General features: G+C 32.8%; 1 protein-coding gene across 1 annotated transcript; it reads left to right on the top strand.

The window, feature by feature from the left end:
- Positions 1–6027: 6027 nt before the first annotated feature.
- LOC142633431 (F-box/kelch-repeat protein At1g51550) lies at positions 6028–10415 on the top strand. The gene is made up of 2 exons (XM_075807675.1): positions 6028–6599; positions 9435–10415. Exons 1-2 carry the CDS (start codon positions 6158–6160, stop codon positions 10403–10405), a joined length of 1413 nt encoding a protein of 470 aa, XP_075663790.1. The 5' UTR covers positions 6028–6157; the 3' UTR covers positions 10406–10415.
- The last annotated feature ends 17504 nt before the right edge of the window (positions 10416–27919 follow it).

Here is a 27919-nt window from a genome sequence, read left to right on the forward strand (position 1 = left end):
CATTGTCAATGTGTTAAATCGTAACTTTGCTTAAAATCTCTTGGCTGAATGGCATGGGATGTGGAACAGGCAGAAGCATTTCTTCCTCTACGATATATTGCTAAGATGTTGGGTCTGACAGATTGGTTTTTTTTTTTTTTTTTTTTTTTTGAGGGGAAATGCATGTTACCAATACATGATACAATTATTGTATCAAAATGGTTAGTGTCATGTTAGGTAGGGGTGTTCACAGGTTGGGTCGGTTTTGTTCGAGTTTGTGCTCAACTCGGAACCGACCTGATCTACTTGGGTGGCAGGGCGGCGGACTTGCCACCAATTGTGAAAAACCACGGGCCGAGTTGGATCAAGCTTGGGTGCACAGTGGTCAGATCCGACTTCAATCGAAAGATAGAGATCAGAGACAAAACATAATACAAATTTCACAAATCTAAAAGAACAAATCTATGAACTGACCCACAAATCCAAAGAACACAACCAAAAATGGAGAGGTGATAGTAAATCTGAATTTGCATGAGGCTAAAACAAAGAAATAAAGAACAAATCTAAGAACAGATCTAAAAATCCAAACACTAGTAACCCACAAATCTAAAGAACACAATAAGAAATAGAGAGATGGTAGTGAATTTGAACTTGCATGAGACTGAAACAAAGAAATAAAGAGAGAAAATTATTGAAAGCTACAACCTTGACTCGCAAATCGGAGATAGTGAATGGCATAGATCAAAGATCAACGATGATGAATGAAAGATAATTGCAGATCAGTGATGATGGAGGTTGAGAAATTGGCACAGATTGGAGATGTTGAGAGATCGAGAGAGCCTAAGACCAAGAAAGAATGTGAGAACTGAGAAACTAACTAAGCATTGGTTTATATATCACGGTCGGGTTGGGTGGATCGGGTTTTGGAAGGGAAGACCCATTGCTCGACCCACTGGAATTGGTTTGGGATGGCAGGAACCCACCGTTGACCACCAAGTAGTTGGGTTGGGTGGCGGACGGTTCGGGTTTGGTCAGTTTGGTGGGGTGGGTCTGAGTCTTTGGTTTCTTTGGACAGGCCTAATGTTAGGCCAAAAGTTGTTGGCTCTCCTAGTTACAAATAGGTTGTCTTTATCTTTATTTCTACTAGTCGCAAACCCACGTGATGCATGAGAATAGATAATTACTTCGTAGTTATAGTATAATATATAATTTTTTCTCTAAATTTTGTGGAAAATAATTTTTTCTCCCCAAAAATAAAACAATCTCTAAAATTATATTTCATTTATCTACCTCAAAAAAATGTATCATCATTTTATTATTTGGACTCTTTTAGTTGATATATTTTTTTTAGAGAGTTTCAACCTATGACGCCCGCTCCTGATAATAACTCTTTATTATCAGACCAAAACACCAATTAGTTTTTGATGTAGGCAGAGATTGAACCATAGATCTCTTATATAACCACCAGAAACTTTACCAGTAGAGCTAACTGGAATCCACCTTTTAGTTGATATTATTAATTTTTTAGGTTGATCATAAATAATTTGTAAATAATTTGACATTATTCATTTTATTATTTGTAAAACTCACGCATAAATAATTAGTTTCCATATATGCAAAGTCCACCAAATTTGGGAGGGAAAAAAAAAAAATCAGAGATACAACAATTTACAAAGTTTTCAACCAATACTCCCAAAACTTATTCCAATCAGCCAACCAAATTAATTAAAAATAATGGAAAAAACAGCAGCAACAGCAACTACAATAACATAGAAGAACCTAAAAGGCGAAACCAGAGACACCCATTAATCCTATGATCAAGAAAACAATATGCAAAAACCAAAAATAGCAAGCCTCATAATATGCAAAAACCAAAAATAGCAAACCTCATAATATTGACAACGAATTCACTCCCACACTCACCGTCACATTGCCCATTTAAATTAACCCACTTAAAAAAATGCAACCCAGGAACAACAACACAATTACAATTAATTTTCTAATACTTTTATGATTCATAGGCTGTTTTCAAATTTGTTACTGTACTAAATTAATGTATTAGGATTATTTAAAAAATAATAATCGATTAGATTAAATCAAAAATCAAAGTGGAAAAAAAAACAACTTAAAATACAAAATTGCACCACATCAACTAAAAGTAAAGTTATAAAGATTACAAAAATTTATCAACCTAAAGTAGAGATGCAAGAAAAATAAAATCAACCAAAAATTAAGAGAGAGAGAGAGAGAGAGAGAGAGAGAGAAATAACCTTTTGTTTGTGAGGAAAAATTATGCAAAGAATAGAAGAAAGAATGACAAATTTATAGTAAAATAGTGTGAATAAGAATAGACAAAATAAGAGAAGATGAATAGCGATATTAAAGTAGGGGATAATGGGAAGATGAAAAGGTAAAAAAGGGAGAAATGTTGAACAAAGTCTAAATATTAAAAAAAAACGAGTAAATGTTTTAAAAAAATTATAGAAAATTAGAAAAAAAATAAAACATTGACATAAACACTGGCGTAGTTCAACTGAAATACAACACTTCACCTTTTATATATATATATATATATATATATTTGACAAAATATATCCTATATCGGCGGCATATATCCTCTCTCTCTCTCTCTCACATCAATTGGGTCCCATACATCAGTGAGATGTACCTACTATGAGAGAGAGGCTAACTGCCTATACATGGTATATTTTTCCTAATTTAAATAGCTGTATGTTTTTTAGACCAACTTTTTGCACTAGCATCTCACCTGTCACATTCTCATGACAAAACATCCTATAAATACAACGTAGTTAATGCAATGGGGGAAACAGTAGTAAATAGAATTATAACTAATATTCTGAAATGAGACAGAACCCACATAACTAATAACCCTCTCTGCAAGAGCATAAAATCTGAATCAATATTCTGAAATGAGAAATGAGAGAGGTCCCAGACTCCCGCAAAGTAGAGAAATATTTTTTATATAGTCTTAGTACTAACTATTTTACTAAGCTCAAACTAATTGCACAAGGGTGCTTGTAACATCAATTTGCACTTGTAGCAAAGGGTGACATCCAATGCAAAGAATCCCAATCTTGGATGAAAAGAAAGGAAAAAGCATGAGATTTTGTAAGAAAAATGGAAACACCTATTTCTTTTTCTATCAAAATATAATCCTCCCATCTTAAAGCAAGAAATCTTAAAGAAAAAAATAGCTTCATAAAAGATATTTTCATTACCTTGTAGCACAATTAGGGTCTGTTTGGATAGAACTTATTGCTGAAAATTGAAAACTGAAAACTAAAAACACTGTACCAAAATAATTTTTTAATGTGTAAAAAGTACTGTTCATGCCAAAAAATACTGTTCATTGTCCTAAAATCACTATTCATGGCCAATGAACAGTAACAGATGCGCTTGGAAAAAAAAAAAAAAAATTGGACTCAGACGTGGACGTGGACGCCAATCCAAACACCCTCTTAGTATACCTTGGTCAACGAAACAAAAACCATGTTTCTCTTTTTACTTTTATTCTTAGGCAACAGAGTGGTATCATACCACTGGTGGTTTTTACGTAAGTTGTTTTCTTTTTCCAGATATTTCTGTTTGATAGCAGCTTCTTACTTTGTTCACTGATTCCAGTTTTCTTTTTTCTTTAAAAAAAAAAAATTTAATATTGAGTTTATTCTTTCAGAAAAAAAAAGTGTTCATATAATTATTATTTCTAGTACCATTTGTAGAAGAACATATTTTATGTGGATGTGCTCACATGTTTGACTACATCTCTAGCCTGATGTTTTGAATTGATTAAGAAAGAACATTAATGAAGGCGTTTACAAAAAACACAATTTATATCACTAATTTCAAAGTCCAGTAACTTGTAATAAAGGAATGAGTTTATTCCAAATTTCCAATACTGCAGCTTTCAGAGCTAAATGGGAGGGTGAGAATTTCTCAAACAGTCTTTTCAATGTAGTAGACATCTTTAGGATAGGAGCTGATGTGTCATGACTCATGGGTAATCAAATTGGACCTTCCTTCTTGTCTTTTCAATCATTGTGACCAAAGATTTAGATCAACAGTTTGAATCAAGCCATATATATTAGAGATCAAAGGGTTGGATTGCACCAATTTATGACTCAATGTCAATGGTTTTGTTTCTAATCTTGTCCTTCTCAGTAAATGCCAATAACTCGTTCTCAATACAAATTTCCCAAATCAAAGAGGGTCACAATGACTCAATTTCAAATGGTTTTGTTTCTAATCTTTTCCTTCTCACTAAATGCCAATGGCTCATTCTTAAGACAATTACCCAAATGAAAGAGTTTCACAAGGTTCTTTAAGCTCCCTGCTTATTTGGTATGGTTTATTCTAATTTTTTAAAAATAAATCGTTTGGGAAAAAAAAAAAATCTAAAAATAGTGATATTTAAAAAACTACATCTTGAAAAGGATTTGCTTAAAGAATGTTTTAAAGCATTTATTATTATTATTTTTTTGAAAACGTGGGCATTTAAAGTTCTTTGGGAACCTAAACACTATCCTTTAACTTAACTAGCTCTCGGATGTATATAGTATTCCCATTTGGTATTTAAGTTAAATTTATAAAGAAGTCTTTTTTTTTTATTTATAAATAGTCAAGTCACTTATATAGTTTAAATGACGTTTATTTATTAATTTTTGCTACTTCTCAATGCAAATAAGAAAAATTTAGAGTTTTGTTAACAAGTGCACAAAGATATGAATTATCATAAACCTTTTGTAAAAGTGCAGTTTCAAACCGTTAACATTTTTAAAGTCACTTTTAGTTTTAACCAGTAGCTAGGCTTTCCCAAGGGATGAAAAAGTAACACTTTTAACTTTTCCATTGTAACCCTCCATTTGTTTCAACATTTTCCAAAAAAACATTTTCTACGTATAAATACTATGTGCATAATATTTTTACAATAAATTCTAAATGACAAGTTGTTATGAATTGTTATTAATAAGATAAAAAATGTAATTTTAGTGGTAGGTTCAAATTTGAACCAATAATAACTAACTACCTATGATTTATTGTGAAAATATTTTGAACGTAACACTTTTCTTTTCTATAAAATAAGTCATTTTTCAAAAAATATTTTCTAAAAAACTATCTCATTTTCCTATATTTGGTAGCAACCTTAAAAATGAGCTTAAAAACACAAATCTTTAGTCTTTTGTTTCACATGGCATGTAATAAGGTTGTTTTTAAGATAAATTTAAAGGAAACACAATCTCTAAAAAAATAAATCTTTAGTTTCCATTGATCAAAAATAACTTTCCTTTAACCCATGTTTTATTTTTTATTTAACGCTACTCAACATGGAAAAATACAGAAAACTAAATTTGCTCAAAATAAACAGAGAGTGAAATTAACTTTGAATTTGTTTCACGTAAAAAAAAAAACTTTATTATTATTATTATTATTATTATTTTAAGATAAAAAGTTGAAAGGGCCAGGGAAAGAGAAGAATACAAAAGAAGAGAGTTGAATATTATTATTATTATTATTATTAGTACTACTTAGAGTTTAAGATAAAAAGTTGAAAGGGCCAGGGTAAGAGAAGAATACAAAAGAAGAGAGTTGAATATTATTATCATTATCATTATTATTATTATTATTATTACTTAGAGTTTGAGATAAAAAGTTGAAAGGGCCAGGGCAAGAGAAGAATACAAAAGAAGAGAGTTGAATATAATAATAATAATAATAATTATTATTATTATTACTTTGAGTTTAAGATAAAAAGTTGAAAGGGCCAGGGTAAGAGAAGAATACAAAAGAAGAGAGTTGAATTCCTGTCTCTACAGTGACATGGCAAGCAATAGTACATTTTACAGAATGGAATTGAAAGCCTTGATGATGATCATGATGAAGCTTTTAATAATTCACAAACAAAGACAAAACAAATGGGCACCCCATTTACAACCCATCTCTTTCCAGAAAACTGGAATTTACCATTTTCTTTCTCTTCAGACCAATAACAAAACAAAACCAAGACCCATTTAGTATTTACCCTCTTCTTGACATGAAACAAAACGAAAGTAACATACTTTACAAGCCCATATGGTTTTCTTTTGGAGCTCTCTACGCTCTACTCTCTCTACCTTCTGTCCAATACAATTTCATTTATATCCCCAGAATAACACAGTGAAGTATGAAGAATACAAACACAGCTTATTATTCCATGGCAGAAACTAGTACCAGTACTAGCAACAAAAACATGAATGGATCACCAATAACCAACTTAGCTCCAGACCACCTCTTTTCAATCCTGCTACTTCTGCCTATAGATTCAATTCTTGCCTTTGCTATGACATGCAAGAAATTCAAGGCTCTTGCATGTTCTGACACTCTCTGGGAGTCCATATGCAGGAGGGACTGGGGTCTCAACTCTGTTGAAGTACTCAAGTCTTCAAATTTTCAATTTCAGCTGCAATGGATGAGGCTTTACAGGCAAATCTCTAAACTTGAGTCTGTTTCTTGCCATAAGATGACTTACCCTGATGGTGAATTTGAGCTCCCAAAACCAAGAGCTTCTCACTCTCTCAACTTTGTGTCTGATTGTCTTGTCTTGTTTGGTGGCGGCTGTGAAGGAGGTAAGTGTTTTTCATGAAACCCCATCTCTTATCTTTTTACATTTCTGACTATGGTTCTTTAATACTGCTTATAAACAATAATATTATTATCATATGCTCTTCAAATTTTCTGGTTAAGGTGATTTTAATTTAACATGACAACATTGATAATTGTGTATGTACAATTGTCTGACCCCTTGTCTATGGATATTATCTTGAGAAGATAGAATCTTTTGGCTCTTTTGTTTGTTCTTTTCCTTTCAATCAGAAATATTTGACTCACTGTTTTCTTTTCTTTTTTGTCTTGATCTTTTTTTAGTATAAATTAAGCACTTTGCCAACAGAAAAGGAAAGAAGAATGAATTAAGGACATGTTGCTTCTGTTTGTACATTGAAATTTCAATTATCAAATTCAGTCTCTGTTCTCCGCATTGGTGTTTTTGCCTTATAAGTGCAAAAGCATTGACATCTAACTGTGGTACATATCATTGTTTGATAACTATATATTATCCTCTCTTCACGTTATAAGTGGGCTTTGTTGAACTGTGCAATAGTGTTGTTCACGTGAGCTATTGCTTTGAACTGTTAACTTTTATTATTGTCTCTGGTGGGCTTTGTTGAACTGTGCTTTGGTCCTCTTGCTAGGATAGAGAGGCACATCTATTGTCAGAAAATAGTCTTTCTACCCTTAGCATAGTAATGGTTATCTCTTCTCTTGTAAATGTAGCGTCAGTCTTATCATATTATGTTGGTTGTTCAGTTTACAAATTATGAAATCAGGATTTTTGCCTTAACAATATGATATTATTGTCTTCCTGGTCTTGCTTGTTGCTGTCCTGCTCCATTCTGAAGATTCTCTTCCATACAGTATCTTGTATAGTTTTCCCCTTGTTTATTAGTCTATATTATCACCTTACTGGTGCTCAACTGCAAGTGGAGGAAAAGATATGAAAACAGATAATTCTAAAAAAATATGTTATCTCTCTATAAAATTTATTGATGATGGCAACAATTAAAATCAATGGTCTCTAGTCTCACTGTGCTGTATAAACTGTCATGTAGAGGTGGAGCGGTTCATTCGCCCATCAAATGTAATTATCCAAGGTGTGTTGCTTTCCATAATCATTTATTCTTAGGGTGAGTTATAGTGAAAATTGTGAGGCTTGGGTTAGGTTCAGTAATGTAGGTGAGTTCTGTAAGTGCCTTTTATTTTAAGCATGTATATGTCAAAATCAATTTTATTCTGATTGATTATGAAACTATTTGTCCTTTTCCTAATCCAGAATGCAGATTTTAAGAAAAATCTTCTTTTGTCAGAATCAATGCAAGTTATTTTGAAGCTGCCAATGCATCCTCAGTCGTAATTAGAGAAATCAAATGCTATGTTCTAGCTTATACTAAAATTTTACAATCTTGTAATCATTGGTTACTGCAGGCTCAATTTTCCATTCCTTGAGCTATGTTAAGTTTAACATGTCATTAAATTCAACTCCTTTCCTCTAATAGAATTGCACATAAGACAACTTATATGCTAAAATTCATTATGCATTTAACTTAAGTGACAACCTTCATTCTTCACAACATGCATGTATATTTGAGCTTGCATTTATTGGTTGATAGGGATGTTTGCAAAGTTTCTGTTTACATATATTATAAAACATAGACTGCTCTGTATTGAACTTTCCTCTTAGTTTTATTTATGTCTTTATTTTTTAATGAAAAGAGTGCTTTCAAGAAAAGTATTGTTTCATATCATCTTGACTTGGTTCTGATTTCTTTATTGTTTCGAGGAATACAAAGTTATGCCCTTCTCCCTTCTCCCTTCTCCTATCCATGTTGAATAGAACATGCTGAAAAAAATATTCATGTAAAACCTTCTTTATTGAGATAGGGAAAAATCATATGGTTTTATGAAACCATGTGTTATGGCTCAAATTTATTGTCAATCCTACTTGTGATACGAACAGTTGACAATTGCATCAAGTTTTCCTATGATTTTCATGTCCACAATGCCAAAAACATAAAAGGCAGGCCTAACTCCAGGCTGTTAAAAAGTAGTAAATTGGTATCTTTGAGTTTCTCTACCCTTTGATTTCTCTCAAGAACTTATCTATTTGAGATTCGTTTATTTTGTTGAAATTGAAAAATTTTTGCTGAGAGTACTATAGATAAAGGTAAAAGTTAGCTGAAATAGTATAATGGACTCATGAATAGTACCAAAAAGTGTAGTGAGATCCATAAATAGTAGCAAAAATAAACTGAATAGTAAAATAAGTTGGTAAAATAAGGGTCCGTTTGGATACAGTTGAAAGTTGAAAATTGAAAATACGGTAGCAAAATAATTTTTAAACGTGTGAATAGTGCTGCGAGTCCCATTTTTAATTAAAAATTGGCTGAAAAGTGCGTGTACTGTTTATAAACAGTGCATAAACAGTAACGCACAGTGATGAACAGTATCCAATGTCCCCTAGTTGAAACCCGTGTCAGGACAAAAAAAAGAAAAAAAGAAAAAAGAAAAGTTGGAAACGCTGAACGTTGGACGCGTTCAGCTATCCAAACCAAGCCTTAATCATGCCAAATGGACACTCAAAATGAAGTAGTCCACCTGCAAACCCAGGTATGATTTTTGAAATCAGTATTGTGAAATGATGAAGGAGATCGAATGCATTATTTATTGCTGGAAAAGACCAGAAAAATCTTCCAGTGTTTATTAGCAACTATAAGAATGTATGCAATTATTTATAGTTGAACATCAACGACTGATTTAAACTAAACATCCTTGATTGTTTTAGAGTGAAGCTGTGGGTTTATCTCTGTGAATCCGTGGATTTAAACTAAACATCCTTGATTGTGTAGGACGACATCTTGATGACACATGGGTGGCTTACATTGGTAAAGATTTTCAGAAGATGCTGAAGTGGCAGAAGGTTAATTCAGGCCTTCCAAGTGGGAGGTTTGGGCATTCATGTGTTGTGATTGGTGATTCCCTTATTCTATTTGGAGGAATCAATGACCATGGAAGCCGTCAAAATGATACCTGGCTGGGAAAAGTGACACGCCGTGAGACTTTAGGCATTACTTTATCATGGACGCTGCTTGATGTGGGAACCATTGCACCACCCCCACGAGGTGCACATGTTGCATGTTCCATTGATAATAGGTTTATGCTTATTCATGGAGGGATAGGACTGTCTGGCCTCAGATTGGGTGATACATGGGTTTTAGAACTCTCAGAAAATCTTTGCTTTGGAACATGGCGCGAGATTGTGACTTGTCCATCACCTGCTGCTCGTTCAGGACACTCATTGACTTGCATTGGGGATTCACGGGTAATTTTATTTGGAGGAAGAGGATTGGGTTATGAGGTGCTAGATGATGTTTGGCTCTTGGATATGTCTGAGGGAATTCTGAAATGGGTACAAATACTATATGAATTACCAAATATACCAGGAGGAGTTTCCCTTCCGCGAGTCGGTCACTCAGCTACACTAATTTTAGGAGGCCGGTTGCTTATATATGGTGGGGAAGATTCATCTAGACACAAGAAAGATGACTTCTGGGTATTAGATATTAGTGCAATCCCTTCCACTAGCATGCAGCCAATTACTCTGAACTCCAAGGAAATATTGGCAAAAATGTGGAAAAGGTTGAAGGCAAGTGGTTATAAACCCAATTGTCGGTCATTTCATCGAGCCTGTGCAGATCATTCCGGGCGTTACTTGTATGTTTTTGGTGGAATGGTAGATGGCTCGCTTCAAGCTGCTGAATCATCTGGGTTGAGATTTGATGGGGAGCTTTTTCTCGTGGAGCTTGTGCTTCAGCTCTAAATAAGGATAAGAGAATAGAAAGAAAGGAGATGAGATGGAGCACTTTGCAAATGCCTATTATGCTGCATTTTGTATATAGTAGCAGCTGGTGTTTATATCTTTTGTGAATTGACATTATTAGAATAAATGGGCCTGTGTTGTAGCAATGTTTTTGAGAGTAAGCTATGAGATATAAAAGAACCAACCATGTATTTGAACTGATGCAACACCTTGTTGCCTTTAGCTAATGTTCTTCTAAACAAAATCTTGGATATGACATAATCATAAACTTTTCTATTTATTATCTGCAAATAAAGGAAGGGGAAAAGAAGGATTGGAAAACACAACAGTAGTAATCAAAAGAATGTACAAATAGATCAGTCATGCAATATCAATAAGAGAATGTAAATTCAACTGTCCTGTTTATTTTTTTCAAGCTTTTTGAGTGTTTGTTTGGTATATATTATTTTTTGATTTTCTTAAAATAAGCTGCTTGAAAAAATAGGACTTAAAGAAAAGTGAGGTTTTAAAAACTATATTTTGAAAATGTGTGATTTTAAATCCTCTTAAATGGCTTTAAATAACTTAGGTTTGAAACCTTCACAGATCTTTTGTGGAAAGTGTTGGAAAAATACATGTTTGTATTGCATACAAAACAAACGCAATGAAAAACTAACGGATCTACTTCATACGCAATTGATAACATGTACTATGTAAATTTCAGAATTCAAGAATAAGAGAGCACACCTTGGTGCAGTGAAATTCAAAACAAAAGATTAGAAATACTTAAGAACACTTTTAATTTTCACTCCAATTTCACTTAATACTCAAGAAGTGTGGTCTCTCAATCAGTTTTCAATGAAGAATAAGAGAGTGGCTTACACTCACATACACACCATTTCATTCCTTATATTTACACTTATCAAAATCTGTATGTTTCTCCTCTTTTATTTAACTGATTATCTAATTGGGTTAGCCTTTTGGGTCAGCCTTTTGGGTCATTCCAATTGGGCTTTAGTGTGTAGCTTGGAGTGGGACCAAAAGGGAACAAATAAGACTCTAGCTCCAATAGGCCTTGGGTTTTTCTATCAACTCTTGACAAGTCCAAAGTTACCATTAATTATATTTAATACCACTATATAAATATAATTGCACTCTAGGCCTTATAAATAAATTATATCCCAAGACTTTATCATTCATGCAACCCCTTTATAAAATATTTGTAGTAATACAAAGTCATGAATGTAGACTGTCACTTTGAAGATTATTGCATCTTAATCCTTGAGTACCCAGTTTAATTCTTTAAGTTATTCATCATATATTTATGAAATCGAATTTCATAAATATATACTTTAGTAACTATTTACTATAATAGTTAGGCCTAATACTCTGAATAACCAAACCCATTAAACTTATCTTATGAGAATATTTTATATCTCCGTTAAGAGATTATAAATTCCATCTTGAGAATATATGTTCCCTTAACACTAAATGTGGCTGCCTAACATACTGAGGTTTTGATCATGACTTTAGATCTTACTTTTGATATATCAAAGCAACTTACACTTCATGATTATATCCATTATTCTCTCAGGATTAAGAGTTGAGGTAAACAGAAGTCATGAGATTTATTACTCATTTGACAGTTGTTAGGAGAATAATAAATCTCGCAGCGATTCAGTTCAATATGTCTTAACTCTTAAAACGTATCAACTAGAAGTCTCCACTTCCATGATCAAGACAAATCATCTTAGTTGATATGTTATAGTCTTCATAGAAGAAATGCCCAATTTATCACTGACTACGAACTAAAATTCTGAGTTTATAAAAAATTTATGATTTATATTTTCTGTGACTAAATCACATATTATGCATTTCATGGACTATATGATAATGTCCAAATATTCATGTTACCATTATTTTAGATAAAAATAAAACAACTTTATTAATCACAACATAATGTCATACATAGTATCATACAATAGGACTTAAGAGCACTAATCCTAACATAAAATTATTAAGGGAGTATGTTAACTTTTTTTTCCCAATTAATTATAGAGAAAGAGAGGTGTAGATGAAGACCTTATAGGTGTATGGTTCTGAAAGCTCGGAATTGTGTTAAAAACACAAGAGCTGTTTAGACCCCAAATTAAAAATTACGGCTCGGTTGATTTTACTCTAACTTAAACTAAGTGCAGAATATAGTAAATGCGAGCGAACAAACAAAGCTGCTACTCTAAGCCATATTCAATAAATCACAGCAGTAAAAAGAAAACTAAAAGAGTAGAGAAGAGAGGTGCAAACACAAGATAACACGCTGATGTGTTATCGAAGAGGAAACTGAAGAACTCGGTGAAAAACCTCTCCGCCGCCATCCAAGCGGTAAATCGATCCTAGACAATAAGTTGGGATACACGAATAGCAAAAGACCCTCCAAGCCTAGTCTACCCAATGCACCTAAGCCATCCAAGCTCCTATTTCCGGATCCCGCAATGCGCCCGATTGCATCCACCAAAACTTGGCTACTTCCAATGCTTCCCAACAGCACCAAAATACACTGGACACTCAGTATGGGTGTGGTAAGTGTTTGGGCTATCAACCTCTAAAGGATTTAGAAATTGAGAGGTAAGAGTAGAGGAAAACCACAATGGATGGTGTGTAGAATTGTGGGTATGACAATCTCACACTCTCAAGAGTTGAGGCTAGGGTTTTCTCTTCTGAAAAACTCTCTACTCAATATGTGGGTAATTATGGTATATATAGTGTGATTGAGAATGTAGTTGAGCAGATAAGACAAGATAGCAAAACAGACTGTTTCGCGGGTATCTCACGGGAAGGCTTTACTCGCGAGACACTTGCGAAAACCAGCTGTCACCATCTGTCATGACTCTTCACATTCTAGTCATGTGCAGGGCACATGCATTACTTCGCGGGATGCTTAGTATCGAGCTATCCGCGAGAAATATTCTACCTTCAAAAGCTTGAGTTTTCACACTCTCTCTCTCTATCACACAACCCTTACAATAAAAACCCACATAAAGTACAGGGTATAAAAAGATTGAACAAAATTACAATCAAATTTGGCACGGAATTAAAGCCAACACAAAATAGTTGTAAAACACAACTTTACAAGTTCAAAGAAAAGTACTTTCAATTGTCAACTTTAAAAAAATTTAGTGTAAAACAACAAAATCAAGATATCCCAACACTAATTGAAAGTCCAAGAAACTAATATTTTCTTCTGTCTTTTCACTTCAAATAGAAACCATTGAGTCTCACTAAACCATCTTCACCATTTCAATACTACTTTATTACACTACAAGAAATCTGGGTTTAGGCGGCATTTTTTTAACGGTGTTTTCAAAAACACCGCTATAAATGGTCTATTGCGACGTTTCAAGCTAGCACCGCTATATCATAGATCAATAGCGGCGTTTTCAAAAACGTCGCAGAAAATGTAGTTTAAGTGGCATTTATTTGGATTATAGCGACGTTTTAAATACGTCGCTATATGTTTTCCCAGAATTTTGGTTTCCCACACAGCTTTCCCACTTCTTTTTTTTATTATTTTATTATTTTTTCATTCCAAAACTCTTTTTTCTTTTACCTTTTCTTTTTTTTCTCTTCATTCGACACTTAGCTATTCTTTTCCCCTAGCTCTATCACCCTCTTCTCACTCTCCCCTCACACACCGCCGCACCACCCTCTCGCCCACCACCCTCAAGCCGCCACCACCCTCACTCCACCGCACTCCCTAAAATTGCCGATTGCCGCACTCCTTTACCGTTTGCCTAGCCACCTCCTCAGGCCGCCGATCTACTAGCCACCGCTCTAGCCTAGCCTAGCCACCACCCACCACACCGCCAAAGCCACCGCAGCCGTCGTTGACCTCCATACCTATTCCTAGTTGAGACTTTGAGAGCTTTTGAGGTATTATTTTCCAATCTCTTCCATAATATTCAAACTTCATGTTATTTCTTTTCCATGAGATGAAGTTTTGCTAGAGTTTGAATTAAACATGGATTTTGTTTTTCATATCAAATGGGTGTATTCTTGAGAAACTTTGTTTTGCCATGGACTGCTAGTTTATCCCTCTTTGATGCTAAGTTTCTGATGTGAAGGAAATAGCTATAAAAGAAAAAAGCAAGAGAACTAGAGAGAAGATCTAAGAAAGTGTTTGATTTTTTTTTTGTTGAATGAGTTTTGAGTGAGGAAGTGTGAAAGAGTGTGTGGGTTTATATAAAGAGTAGACAGAGAACGAAGTTGCCTGACAAGTGCTTGACAGCTTCACAAGTGTAGTTAATCTGGTCAGCCTGGAAAGTGCTTGACAGCTTCATGATTCCCACCTAAATACAAGGTATCTAATTGCTGAAATACAAGCAAATTTGGCACAAAATAAAGCAAACAAATGGTTGAATAAATTCAACCTTACATAAAGGTTGTTTACTTAAATTGTTAGGCTAACTCATAAATTGTTGAATGAATTCAACCATGGGTGATAGTGTTGCTTTTGCTGTTGGTTGAATAGATCATTATCATGTAGAGTATATCAAAGTATATATGCTAATAAATCATCTATACTCACTAGCACAACTTAATCTTCTTTAAAAAAAATGGAATACCTATTGCAGACTATAGATGGAGGATGGGGTTTACACATAGAAGGACAAAGCACTATGTTTGGTTCAGTTCTTAACTATGTTACCTTAAGGTTTCTTGTGAAAGAACTTGAGGAAATGGTTGTGGCCAGAGGTCAAAAATAGATTCTTGACCATGGTGGTGCAACTGTTATACCATCTTGGGGAAAGTTTATTCTTTCGGTATGAATGCTTTAACCAATTTTATTTATTTATTTATCTATCTTTTTTAATATAGGTTTTGACAATGTTATAAAATGAGGATGTCTTAATGTAAAAATTATTAGGTATTTTGAGAGTATGGTAATATGGTGCTCCCTCCTCTTATATACATGGTTGACCTTATAATGAATTTAATTAGTAAGACTCGCAATGCATGCGAGATGAGGGAACACCACATTACCGTATTTCAAGAATATCTAAGAATTACTCGTCTTAATGAACTTCGAAGAGAGAATGATTCATGAAGAAGAGAATTTATTATGCCTATTTTCTGGGAATCTTTTTCTAAATGATGTTTCTCATCTCCCTTAAAAAAAAATGATGGTTCTCCTCTGCTGGGTTATAGATTGACCTTGCTTAATTGATTCAATTACTCAAGTTGATTAATTAGGTCAAATTACATGCAATATCATGGAAGCACAATCAAATCACTAAATAATTTAGAGTGCAACGGAAAGTAAATTGACACAGTGATTTGTTGACTAATAGAGAAAACCTCTCACAAGGCAAAATTCTCACAGGGTGATTTTCAAGTTACCACTTACAAGAATCACTAATCAAAATCAAGAGATTACACGTACGAGGAATCTTACCCAAAACTTACAGTAGAATCCTTACACCAATCCTCAATCGATCTTGATTTTGTAGAGTCTTCTTCCCTTTGCATGGATCCTAGTACATGACTAACTATTTTTTACAAATCTCCAAAACATAACTAACTCCCAATAACTTGAAGCTTGTTATTGGATTGAAAGTTCTTCAATATACTTGAAGAGAAGGAAGCACTTAGTCATAAAATCCTAAGGTGCATAAAAATGCAGTAGCTTCACAACAAGTGTATAGATAATACTCAGGTCACCCTTAAGAATCACAAAAGCCACCCCAATCTCAAGAGAAAATTCCAAAGCCCTATATATAGTTAACTTAACTAAAAGTCATCAAAATGAAAATTAGTATGACAAAATAAAATAACTTGATAAAGTTGTGAAAATGAACAACCAAGACTATTAGGATCTAAAAGTTTAGAACAATTGATAAATCGTGAACACAAACTTGTTTAGTTATAGATCTTAGAGTCTATAGGTATTATTAGACAACGCTCAAGGTGATTCAAGTCAAGATTCAAGAACAAGTAAGCTGCAAAAAGAAGATCTTAGAATTTGCTTGGTTCGACTGATCGAGAGATAGGCTCAACCGATCGAGAGTTGTATTTGCAAAATTTTAATTAAGCCCAAACAACAGTTCAAGCCCATTAAGGATTAGAGCTTCAAATCTACTTCTTCTAGTATATAAAGGAAACCCTAGGCACGTTTTATTATGACTTTGGAGGTGCTCTTGTGAGATCTAAAAGGTTCTATGCCTTCCTCTATCAAAGTCACTACCGGATATCACTCTTGTATCTTTAGAATCGGTAGATCTGAAGTTGTTGCATCAAGATCAACAATAGTTGAAGATTTAAACCTTCAAGGGTGGTCTTGGAGTCACAATCAGGAGATTTTGTGTTTTTTTATCACAAGTGTGGGTGCTTGTGTTGCAAAGGCCTAATATAGAAGGAGTTTGTGGATTTAGAGCTTGCACGTGGTCGTATTAGTAAGTTCTACATGTGATAGTAATAGGATGTTAGTGGTCTAAGTTCTATTGTAAAAACTTCAATTTTCTATAGTGGATTTGCTTTTACCTTGAGGATAGCTAGGTTAAATCCTCCCTGGGTTTTTTACCGGCTTGGTTTTCCTAGATCATCATACCATTTTGTTATTTATTTTTCCGCTGCTTTGCATGATATGATTGTTTTGTTTAACATAGATTTGAAAAATAAACCTAAGTATTCACTTGGCTAATTAATTAGGTTAAACAATCTAGTTTTTACAGCAATCTAAAACTAACAAAGGCGTTAGGAAAAAAAAGATTATTCTTTTTTCCCTAATTTATTGTTTCTTTCTTATGGCACAACACACATCAAATACAAATCCAGACTAATTCCATGTTTTACCCTCGTTGTTGACATATTGAGATAATATATAATTGCTGATGTTGGATAAATACATATTTGTATCGCATACAAAACATACACAGTAGAAAATTAACAAATCTACTTCATTCGCAATTGATAACATGCACTATGTAAATTTGAGAATTCATGAACAAGAGAGTGTACCTTGGTGCAATGAATTTCAAAATAAAGATCAGAAGCACTCGGGAACACTTTTAATCTAAACTCCAATTCCACTAACGCCCAAGAAGTGTGGTCTCTCAATCAGATTCCAAAAGAAAAATAAGAGAGTGGCTCACACTCACATACACATCATTTCACAATAGTGTTGTTACTTACAAAATTCTGTATGTTTCTCTCTTAATATCTACTTGATTATCTAATTGGGCTAGCATTTTGGGCTATTCCAATTGGGCTTAAGTGTGTGGCTTGGAGTGGAACCAAAAGGGACCAATAAGACACTAGCTCCAATGGGTCTTGGGCTTTTCAGTCAACTCTTAACAAGTCTAAAGTTACCATTAATCATATTTAATACCACTATATAATTATAGTTGCACTCTAGGCCTTATTTATAAATTATATCTCAAGACTTTATTGTACATGCAATTCCTCCATAAAATATTCGTAGTAATAAAAAGTCATAAAAATAGACTGCCACTTTGAAGATTACTACATCTTTAATCCTTGAGTACCTGGTTTAATCCTTTGTGTTATTCATCATATATTGATGAAATCCAATTCCATAAATATATACTTCAGTAACTCCTTACTGAAGTGGTTGGGCCTAACATTCTGAATAACCAAACCAATTAAATTTATCTCAAAGGAATATTTTGTATCTCCGTTAAAAGATTATGAATTCTATCTTGAGAATATATGTTCCATCAACACTTAATGTGGTTGCCCAACATACTGAGGTTTTGATCATGACTTTAGATCTCACTCCTGATATATCAAAGCAACCTACACTTCATAATCAGATCCATTATCCTCTCAGGATTAAGAGTTCATGTAAATAGAAGTCGTGAGATTTATTATTCATTTAACAGTCGTTCGAAGAATAATAAATCTCATAATGGTCCAGTTCAATATGTCTCTGATACCAATTGAAAGTTCAAATAACATATAAAACACCAATGAACGTTTAAACCCCCAATTACAAAATTACAAACACAAGCTTATACACAAACAATATATGCGCGAAATGATGAATATAAGCTAAACCCAAATTGGTAAAACACTCTAGATCAAAATTAATCACAAACACAGTAGTAATTAAAAGCTAAAGAGTAAGGGAAGAGAGATGCAAACACAAAGATAACACAGCGATGTGTTATCAAAGAGAAAACTGAAGTACTCAGCAAAAAACTTCTCTGCCGCCTTCCAATCGATCAAATAATCCACTAGAGAATAAAGTTGGGATACATGAATAGCAATAAACCCTCAAAGCCTAATCTACCTGATGCACCTAAGCCCTCCAAGCTTCTTACTCTGACAGGGTTACGTCGAACCTTATCTTCTCTAGCTTACTGGATCCCGCCCATTGCATCAACCAAACAAATTGATCTTTCTGAACTGCTTCCCAAGTACCAAAATACCTCCTCACTAATATGGGTATGGTGAGATAAGGATTTGACTAATGAACCTCTCAAGGATGTGTTAATGGAGAGGGTGAGAGTAGAGAAATTTGGAGAATCAAAAGATTAAGATTGTGGATGAGTCAATCTTTTTTTTTCTCTAGGGTTTCTCTCTCAAAATTCTATCTAGAAACTCTATACATTTCATGGGTATAAGGGTATTTATAGTAGGGTACATGAGAATTGTGAAAAGACATTTTTCATCCAAACAGGGCATTCTAGCGACTTAGCCTCGCAACTGGAACTAGTCGCGAGTTAACTGTCAGGCCAGATTGTACTTTTTGTCTTATAGTGCTCCAGCTGTCGTGACCTTTCAACTCCCTGCATGCTTCACACGTGTGCCACTTTGGCGACTTGTCAATTGCAAGCCAATCGTGAGATCCAGTCGCGAGACTCCTTTAAGTTCACACATCTTGAGCTTTCTTCACACTCTCTCACACATAGTCCTTACATAATTCCCACATAAATACAGGGTATCTAATTGCTAAATTACAAGAAAATTTGGCATAGAATAAAGTCAACACATGATTGAATAAATTCAACCTTATATAATTGTACATTTAGGAATGCAATGGGCCTCAATATTAGATAAAATACTTTCTTTAACGTGTGTAATTTACTTACAAAGTATTAATAATGTTTGTTAGATGTTTAATCCAACGGGGTTCATGGAGGATGCTTTCATTGCGCGCGAGTATGATTTCTAAACCATTTTAGAATTTTCCCAATTCATTATATAATAAATGGTCATTTGTTTATGAGGTTTTTGGCTTTCAATTTTCATTTGCTCATAAAGAAGTGTCTTGGTGGCTATGCCGTTATAGTCTGATTTTTTATCGTTTGATCTTTTGTTAGGTATGTTGAATGCACGTCATCAGCAATCCAAGCTTTGACACTATTTAAGGAATTGTACCCTGAATACCGGCCGAAGGATATAGAAACTTGCAGTGGAAAAGCATTGGATTACATTCAAACTGCTCATAATCCAGTTGAGTATGGTAAAGATATAGCTATCAAAGGTGTTTGTGTATGTTTAGACCCCTTAAAACCAAATAAGTTTAACCTAATGAATTAGCCAAGTAGTTACTTACGTTAATTATGAGATCTAGGTTAAACACATGCAAACATATTACTTAGTGTGGAAAATTAAAGAAGACAGTAATATGATGACCTAAAAAATCCAATGAAACCAACCGTTTCAAGGTAAAAATCTAGGGAGGATTTAACATAGTTATCCTCAAGGTAAACAAATCTACTATGATAAAATGGAAGATTACAATAAATTTAAATACTAAATCTAAAACTACCTCTTGTAGAACTTATAAACACGATCACATGCAGCTCCAACTCCACGGACTCTTCTATCATAGATTTGCTGAACACAAACTCCTGCGCTTGTGACTTTGAAATCTCACTCAAACGTTTTAGATCACCATTAGTAGTAGATCTTTATGCAACGACTTGTTTCCACCAATTCTTGATTGTAGATCTCTTGTTCTGGCAAATATTTGTTGAGTTAGAAGGTACATAAACCTCACAAATCCTACAAGATTAACTCACAAGATTTCCAAGAACTTGTAAAACATAGTTAGAGTTTTCCTTTTATATCTAGTAGTGTTGAACTGAAACTCTAAACATTTTTGCGGGCTTAGGCTTGACTTAAATTTTGTAGAACATGATTTTCAATAGGTCGAGCTTCACAGTATCTTGCTTCATAGTAGCTTGCTTCTATTTTCTGCAACTTGAAAGTTCTTAAAACTTAACTTGAACAAACTTGAGCAATGTCTAACACCTAATCTAGACATGTTTTTGTTCTCGGTATTCCAACATACAAATATTTGGAAACTAAACCTTTAATCCTAAATATTTAGAACCTCACAAAAGGCTTTCTTTTAGCGAACGTAGACCAAAATTGAACCACATAATCCTTTTGTCCACTTTCTCTCTATACTCTCTTTCTTTGCTTTATATTCTAACATAAGGAAATGAACTTGTATTATTCACGATCTTTGAAGTTTTATTTCTTATTAAAGATGGAAATTTTAACTAGGATTATAATGGTTTTTAACTTAACCTTGTTAATATTGTTCAACATCATGCAAGCATCACAAAAATGCACTCTAAAATTTTTATCTTAAATATCCTTAATAAGCATAAAAATGTGTTGGAAAATTAGCATTAAACTCCATTTAGCTTTGCTAATATTCTCTTTCATTTCAAGCACACCATTAATTTTTCCATTGTTAATGTATCATTTTTTTTTTTTGTGATTGTGTTTTGGAAGCTAAGGGAGTACGTACATAACACAGAGGACTTCATCAACATAATGTTGGATGACAAACAGAATAAACTACTGCAAATGGGGGTCATGTTAACAACAGCTACCTTTTCTACTATCTGTCTTTAGTATTGCAGTTGCGTATTTAAGCATAAATGTTGGAATTGCTCTATTCAATGATACTTTAAATGGAGAGAAAAATTGGTTATGGACTGCTGGGGGTGGCAGTATTGGGTGCATAGTCCTATATCTCTTTGCCTATAGCTGGTATAAATATAAGAGATTGATATAAAAATGTAGGTAAAGAGACTATTGATTGTAAAACATTTATTATATATTGTGTTGAAAAGACTTTGTATAGACACAATTTTGTTTTTGTTTTTTTTTTTTTTTGAGGAAACACAATTTTGTTTGTTTGCTATTATTCTATACCTTTTAATGCATTTTAATTATTATCATGGACATGATTTGTTTACTACTTTGTTACAATTTGAGAGACTTTCAATTGCTAATTGATATACTAGCCATGCGATGTTCGTAATTTTTTTATTTTAGGCTGGGTTTGGATAGCAACTTGTTTGCATCTTTTGTGTGGGTCCCGTGCACTATTCACGGGGTGTGCAAGTACAAAATTCAGCAAATTTTTCTTTAAAATTGGGTCCTACAATACTATTTACACATTTAAAAATTATTTTACTACTGTGTTTTCAGTAATAAACGGTATCCAAACAGACCCTTCCTTTCTTTTAAGTATCTAAATTTTTGGATAGCGGTCACCGTATTTTTATCTCTTTTCAGCAATCTTGTTTAATGTTTACCAAGTATTTTCTTATGTTATGGTGAATCTCAATCAAGTAATCACCTAAAAAATGGTAAATTACATTGACACTGTCAAGGTATAGCAAAATTAGAGTTGTTATACCTAATTTTAAAAAATGACATTATGGCCCCAAATTAACAAATTGTTATAACACTCTGTGCCCCTCCCCACCCCCCCCCCCCCCCTTTTGAATTATTTAGGAAACGAAGCATTAAATATATTATTTATTTTTGAACTGGAGCGTCATTTCTTGAAAATCAAGTATAGTGAGTTTGATTTCGCTATACCTTAGGGGTTTCAATGATGTTTACCCTTAAAAATTGGGGTTTTAACTTTTAAAATCGGTCTTTTTGGTAGCAGCTACAAAAGCCCTTGTGGTTTCTTGTAATACATAAAATCACATTGAGGTTTTAAGTGTAACGCTTATCCTATGTGATATTTTCCTATGTGTAATCTGCTAATTATGTAACACTTAAACCCCTTGTGAATTTTTAAATTGTAACACAAAACCCCCCATGTGGCATTGTTTGTGTGAAAAATGCAACTCTAAATATACATGTTATTGCTTGAGTTACTCATATTTTTTTAATTTCAAAGATGATTAATAGTTTACACATAAACAATAAGTATTACACTCAAATCTTCAAGAGGGATACAATGTTTTCAAAGAAACCTCAAAGATGTTGTGTACTTTTTCCTTTCTTATGAGAAGAAAAACAGCGAAACAATAGTTAAAACTTTAAGTATTAGTGATAATACAATAAAATATATGCTATAAATTACAATAAATTTAAAATTAGAATTGAATCACTAGATTAGATTATAGGCACAAAAGTAAAAATTAGAATGAAACCAATGAGACTATTAGATATAAATCTCACTCTAATTAAAAAGATTCAAGTCCTTTACCATTGGCAAAAGCCACAAAACCCATAAAAATGTGTAGCATATTTTCTATTTGCCTAGCTCCTTGCATCATACATTGCCTATCTGTGTCATTGATTTTCTTAAGGTTATTATGCACTAATAACCTAAAGTTTTACCAAATAGAACAATTTTCTTTACCTGAAAATTGTCAAATATAGTGGGTTTTAGTTAGCTTAACTAGTATATTTTTTTATAGTTGAATAAAAAAATTTGGGGTTCAATCCTTACCTATGCCAAAAACAGATTGGTGTTTTGGTATGATGATAATGAGTATAATCATCAAAAGTAGACGTTATAAGTTGAAACTCTATAAATAAATAAAAATATGTCAAATATAAATTATTGTATTATAGGTAAATCATATGATGTATCTATATAATTTTATTGTTGTGTTGAGTAATGGTATAGTTGGATGTTGATAAATCAATAGTTATAATGAGGAGAGAAAATTTGAACCCTGGAAGTTTCTGTTAGAAATGCCAAGAGGTTGTAGTTGAGGGATCAAGATCCTCTAAAGTTTTTAGGGTACTTAATCATATAGAGTTCTTTTAATTTTAAGGGGAAATTATAACTTACCCATTTATGGTTTGTTTGAAATTCAACTCACCTACTTGGGGTTTCATTTTTGACACTTTACGCACCTATGATTCATTCCGTCAATGCTTTGTAATCCACCTCCCCACATGTTGTTAGTCTAACACGTTTTATCCCAAATCATAAAACAAAATAGATAAAACACTCCTCTCCCCAAAACACACTCTCACGCTTGCTCACCCACTCAAAACCGAGGATGCTACCCACTACCCACCTGAGATCTTAGATGGAGGATCATCTGGGTAATTTCATGCAAGGAAACTAAGGAAGAAGGAGATGTGTGGATTCATTCTTGATTCTAGGTTTTGATCGTTACCCACTTTTGATTTTTTGTTAACATTTTTGGTCTTGATCCGTTTGGGTTTCTTTCTTAGGGGTGAGTTCCTTACTTTCTTAGATTTAAGTTTTAGGCATTTGAATTTCTGGATATTCTTTTCTTCAATTCTTGGAATTTCTGGGTGATAGAGGAATGGGTTCAATCAGCCCATATAATATATGATGTTGATATAGTATATACAGTGGCGGAGCTAGAAATTTAGGTCAGAGGGGGCAAGATTAGAAGACAAGATTAAAAATAAAAAAATGAATCTAAAAAAAAATTATCAATATTAATAACAAAAGAAATAAACAACTATATGCTAATGTAATTATCATATAAAATCTAACATAAAATCATGGTTTTAAAAACCAGTACGGTAAAAGAATCGAAAAAGAGATTGGTTACCGGTTTTTTGGTTAGACCGGTGGTCAAACCGATAACATCATAAATAATATAATTAATTTTTTAAAATAGTAAAAATATATATTTTAAGTTTTTTTAACTAAGAATATTCAAATTAAACATATATATATATATATATATATATATAATTTTTAAAAATAACGTGAGTTTAGTTTTCATGTATTAAATTTAGGAATAAAAATAACAAAACCTAACAGTAATAGTTTTAATTTTCCAATGATATTTTTTTAACAAATCTAGTGGAGCACTTGTGGCAATAATATAATGACTTGTAATATCATCTAATATTAATATGAAGTGTCTTGTTCCCAACATTTGTACAATACTTTCACAACAAATCATGTGTGGTAAGTTGTTATTGATTTTAATTTGAACACACCACTTCAATTATTTTTATTCACTAGTATTAGCTAGTAACTACCCTGCACTTAAGATTTATTGTAAAATTTTTTTGAAAATATTGTGGTAGCATTTTTTAATTTTAATTTCTTATTTTTTATTTTATTTTTCCTTTATCTCTTTTTTCTTCATCCACACATTTTTTTATTCTTTTTTTCTCTTTTTTTCTCCTTCACACATATTATTTCCCTTCTCTTTGATCTCTATCTTCACTTTTGATCACTTTTCTTTTTACTTTTCTTTTCTACCAGACTACCACTTCATCCACTCCATATTCCATAACATATCAATGTACTATATTATAATTATATGTAAAAAATTTTGCAAGTTCAAGAGGGGCAGGATAATTATATATAAAAAAAATTTGCAAGTTCAGGGGGCACCTGCCCCCCCTCACCCCCCCCTCCCTCCGCCCCTGAGTATATACCATAGAAATAAGAAGACTAGGAGTGAGATGTATGATTGCAATGTATTAGATTTGTAATTTATCAATTTCTAAATTAACTTGAAGATCTTGGTATTAAGATAATTTTTTTTTCTTTCCTCATTTAATACTACATCTTCAAACGTTTAATAAAGTGAAAGGCATTTAAGATTGTAAGAATTTATAGGCCTCTAGCCATACTATTGTCATACGATGAGGGTAAACATTAGGATGAATTTGAATTACAAACAAATTCTAATTGGATCAAATTTGGATAGTTTCTATCTTATCGTAATCTATACAATCTGATAAAATTTGGTTTACTCCATTTTTCTCTATTGATCTTTTTTATTTCTCCTTATTTCTACACTTTCTGGCATAATTGAATGTAATTATTTTTTTTTTTTTTTGAAAATTTGTTAGGAATTTAGATATAATAGTACTTACTCTTTGAAAATTTTATTTCGCTTTTTTATATGCCACTGCCACCATCACAATACTTACAATCACAATAAATACGGATATCTTAGGGCACGTACACATTAGCATGTTTGATTTTATATACAAATAGTACTTACTCCTTGATTTTATTTGTTAGGATTTTTTATGCCACTGCCACCATCTCTTCTATGCTTGAAATTTTGTAAAACAGGTACAAGGAAAATGATATTCAGGGAGAAAAAAAAACAAAAGTAGAAACGTAGGAGAAATTGCAAAGAAAATGGAAAGAAATACTTAATATAATAACCACCATTAACTCAGCACTCAATTCCTTCTTTACCATCTCCTGCATCACCGCCATTAACTCAGCACTCAATTATATAGGAAAGAATGGATATAATATAATAAATAAATGAACGAAGCAATCAAACACTCTGTCACTGGTGGTGCAACACGAAAAGCCTGGCCCCATGAAAGAACAGCTTCATAGGTGGTAGCAAATGAACGAAGCAATCAAACACTCCCAGACATAAAATAATAATAAAAATTTCACTTGTTTCCTGAACACAAGACCATGTGAGAGAACGAGAGAAGATATAGATGACGATGGAGAGAAAGTTAATGCTGTTTTTTATTTTATTTTTAGAAAGCTGTTTTTTATTTTTCTATTTTTAATAAAAAGAATTAATGACTTACTTACTCATTTCTAGGGAACAATAAATACATAACTATGAGTGTTTTTTTCACCTTTAGATCTAAAACAAATCAATAGTCTAAAAAAGGTGTAACTCTTGTGAAGTTACACTAGGTGTTACTTGAACCTATCTCATATATATATATATATATATATTTAATTGGATACGAATATTAACAAATCCACCGTTAGATTACATTATCTTCGTATATTCTTTATACTTGCAAAATTTTAAGGTAATAAAAAAATAATAACCATGTCATCAATCAATTGTTAAAATTCAATTTTTTGTAGTTTAAATAGTGCATAAAAGATGAGCTTATGGATCAAATGGTAAATAGTATCTAATTGATATGAAAATTGGCATGCAGGTTAAGAACATATAAAACATGTAATTCAATGGTTGGATTTTCAAAATATTAATTCAATAACAAGTTATTAAGTGTAACTTGAACCCAGGTGTAACTTGAACCCAACTCATATATATGGGCTGGGTTAAAGTTACACCTGGTGTAACTTTAAGTAATGTTAGACCACTTAATATTTTTTAATTGGATGCGAATATTAACAAATCCACTTTTAGATTATATTATCTTCGTATATTATTCATGCTTGCAAAATTTCAAGGTAATAAAAAATTAATAACCATGTCATCAATCAATTGTTAAAATTCAAATTTTTGTAGTTTAAAATAATGCATAAAAGATAAGCTTATAGATCAAATGATAAATAATATCTAATTGATATGAAAATTGGCATGCATGTTAAGAACATATAGAACATGTAATTCAATGGTTGCATTTTCAAAATATTAATTCAATAAAAAGTTATTAAGTGATGTAACATTACTTACAGTTACCCCAAATATAACTTGAACCCAACTATATATTTATATATATATATATAGGGATGAAAGGTGGTGTAGGAAATATTGGTGGGGTCTGGAGGAATCACCAATAATTAGATCTGGTGGTTGGTATAAGGGTTCTTTGTCTTTTTTGATGGAAAACAACCTCCACCTCCACCACCAATATTTCCTACACTATCTTTCATCCCTGAAGTTGGTATGACATGTAGACTTGCATTGGAAGAGCTTCAATCAACTTTTATTGATTGTCAAGGATGTATATATACCCCTCTTTTACTTCTCAAGCTTTTTGTTTCCTCTCCAGCACGTAGCACACACATCTTCATAAATGTAGCCGAATTTGTATTATTATTATGCCCAAAAGTCGGCTGGACAAGAAAAAAATGTTTCGAATTAAGGAAATGTTACTATTTAAGGAGTCGGCCAACTACCTCATTTAATGAGGTCTTTTACTAAAAGTGGGGGGAACTCAAATGACCTCATTAAATAGTAACATTTCCTTAATTGGAAACATTTTTTTCTTCTCCAGCCGACTTTTGGGCATAATAATAATAATACAAATTCGGCTACATTTATGAAGATGTGTGTGCTACGTGCTGGAGAGGAAACAAAAAGCTTGAGAAGTAAAAGAGGGGCAAGGGTTAGGTCTACTGCACAAAAAATCTGTTAAGATGTGGGTAGATCACAATAGTATATCATACTATATAAAGTCTTAGGGAGTGGAAAAGAAGATAGTGCAGTTTTTTTTTTTTTTTTGAAATACTATAAAGAGAGCCATATTCGACCATAGAGAGAAAAAGTGAGTTTTTGTTTACTCAACTTGTATCTCTAATTTATTGTAAACTCAGATTTGACTTAAACT

The sequence above is a fragment of the Castanea sativa genome, chromosome 5, assembly GCF_040712315.1.
Source record: "Castanea sativa cultivar Marrone di Chiusa Pesio chromosome 5, ASM4071231v1".
NCBI classification, from domain to species: domain Eukaryota; kingdom Viridiplantae; phylum Streptophyta; class Magnoliopsida; order Fagales; family Fagaceae; genus Castanea; species Castanea sativa.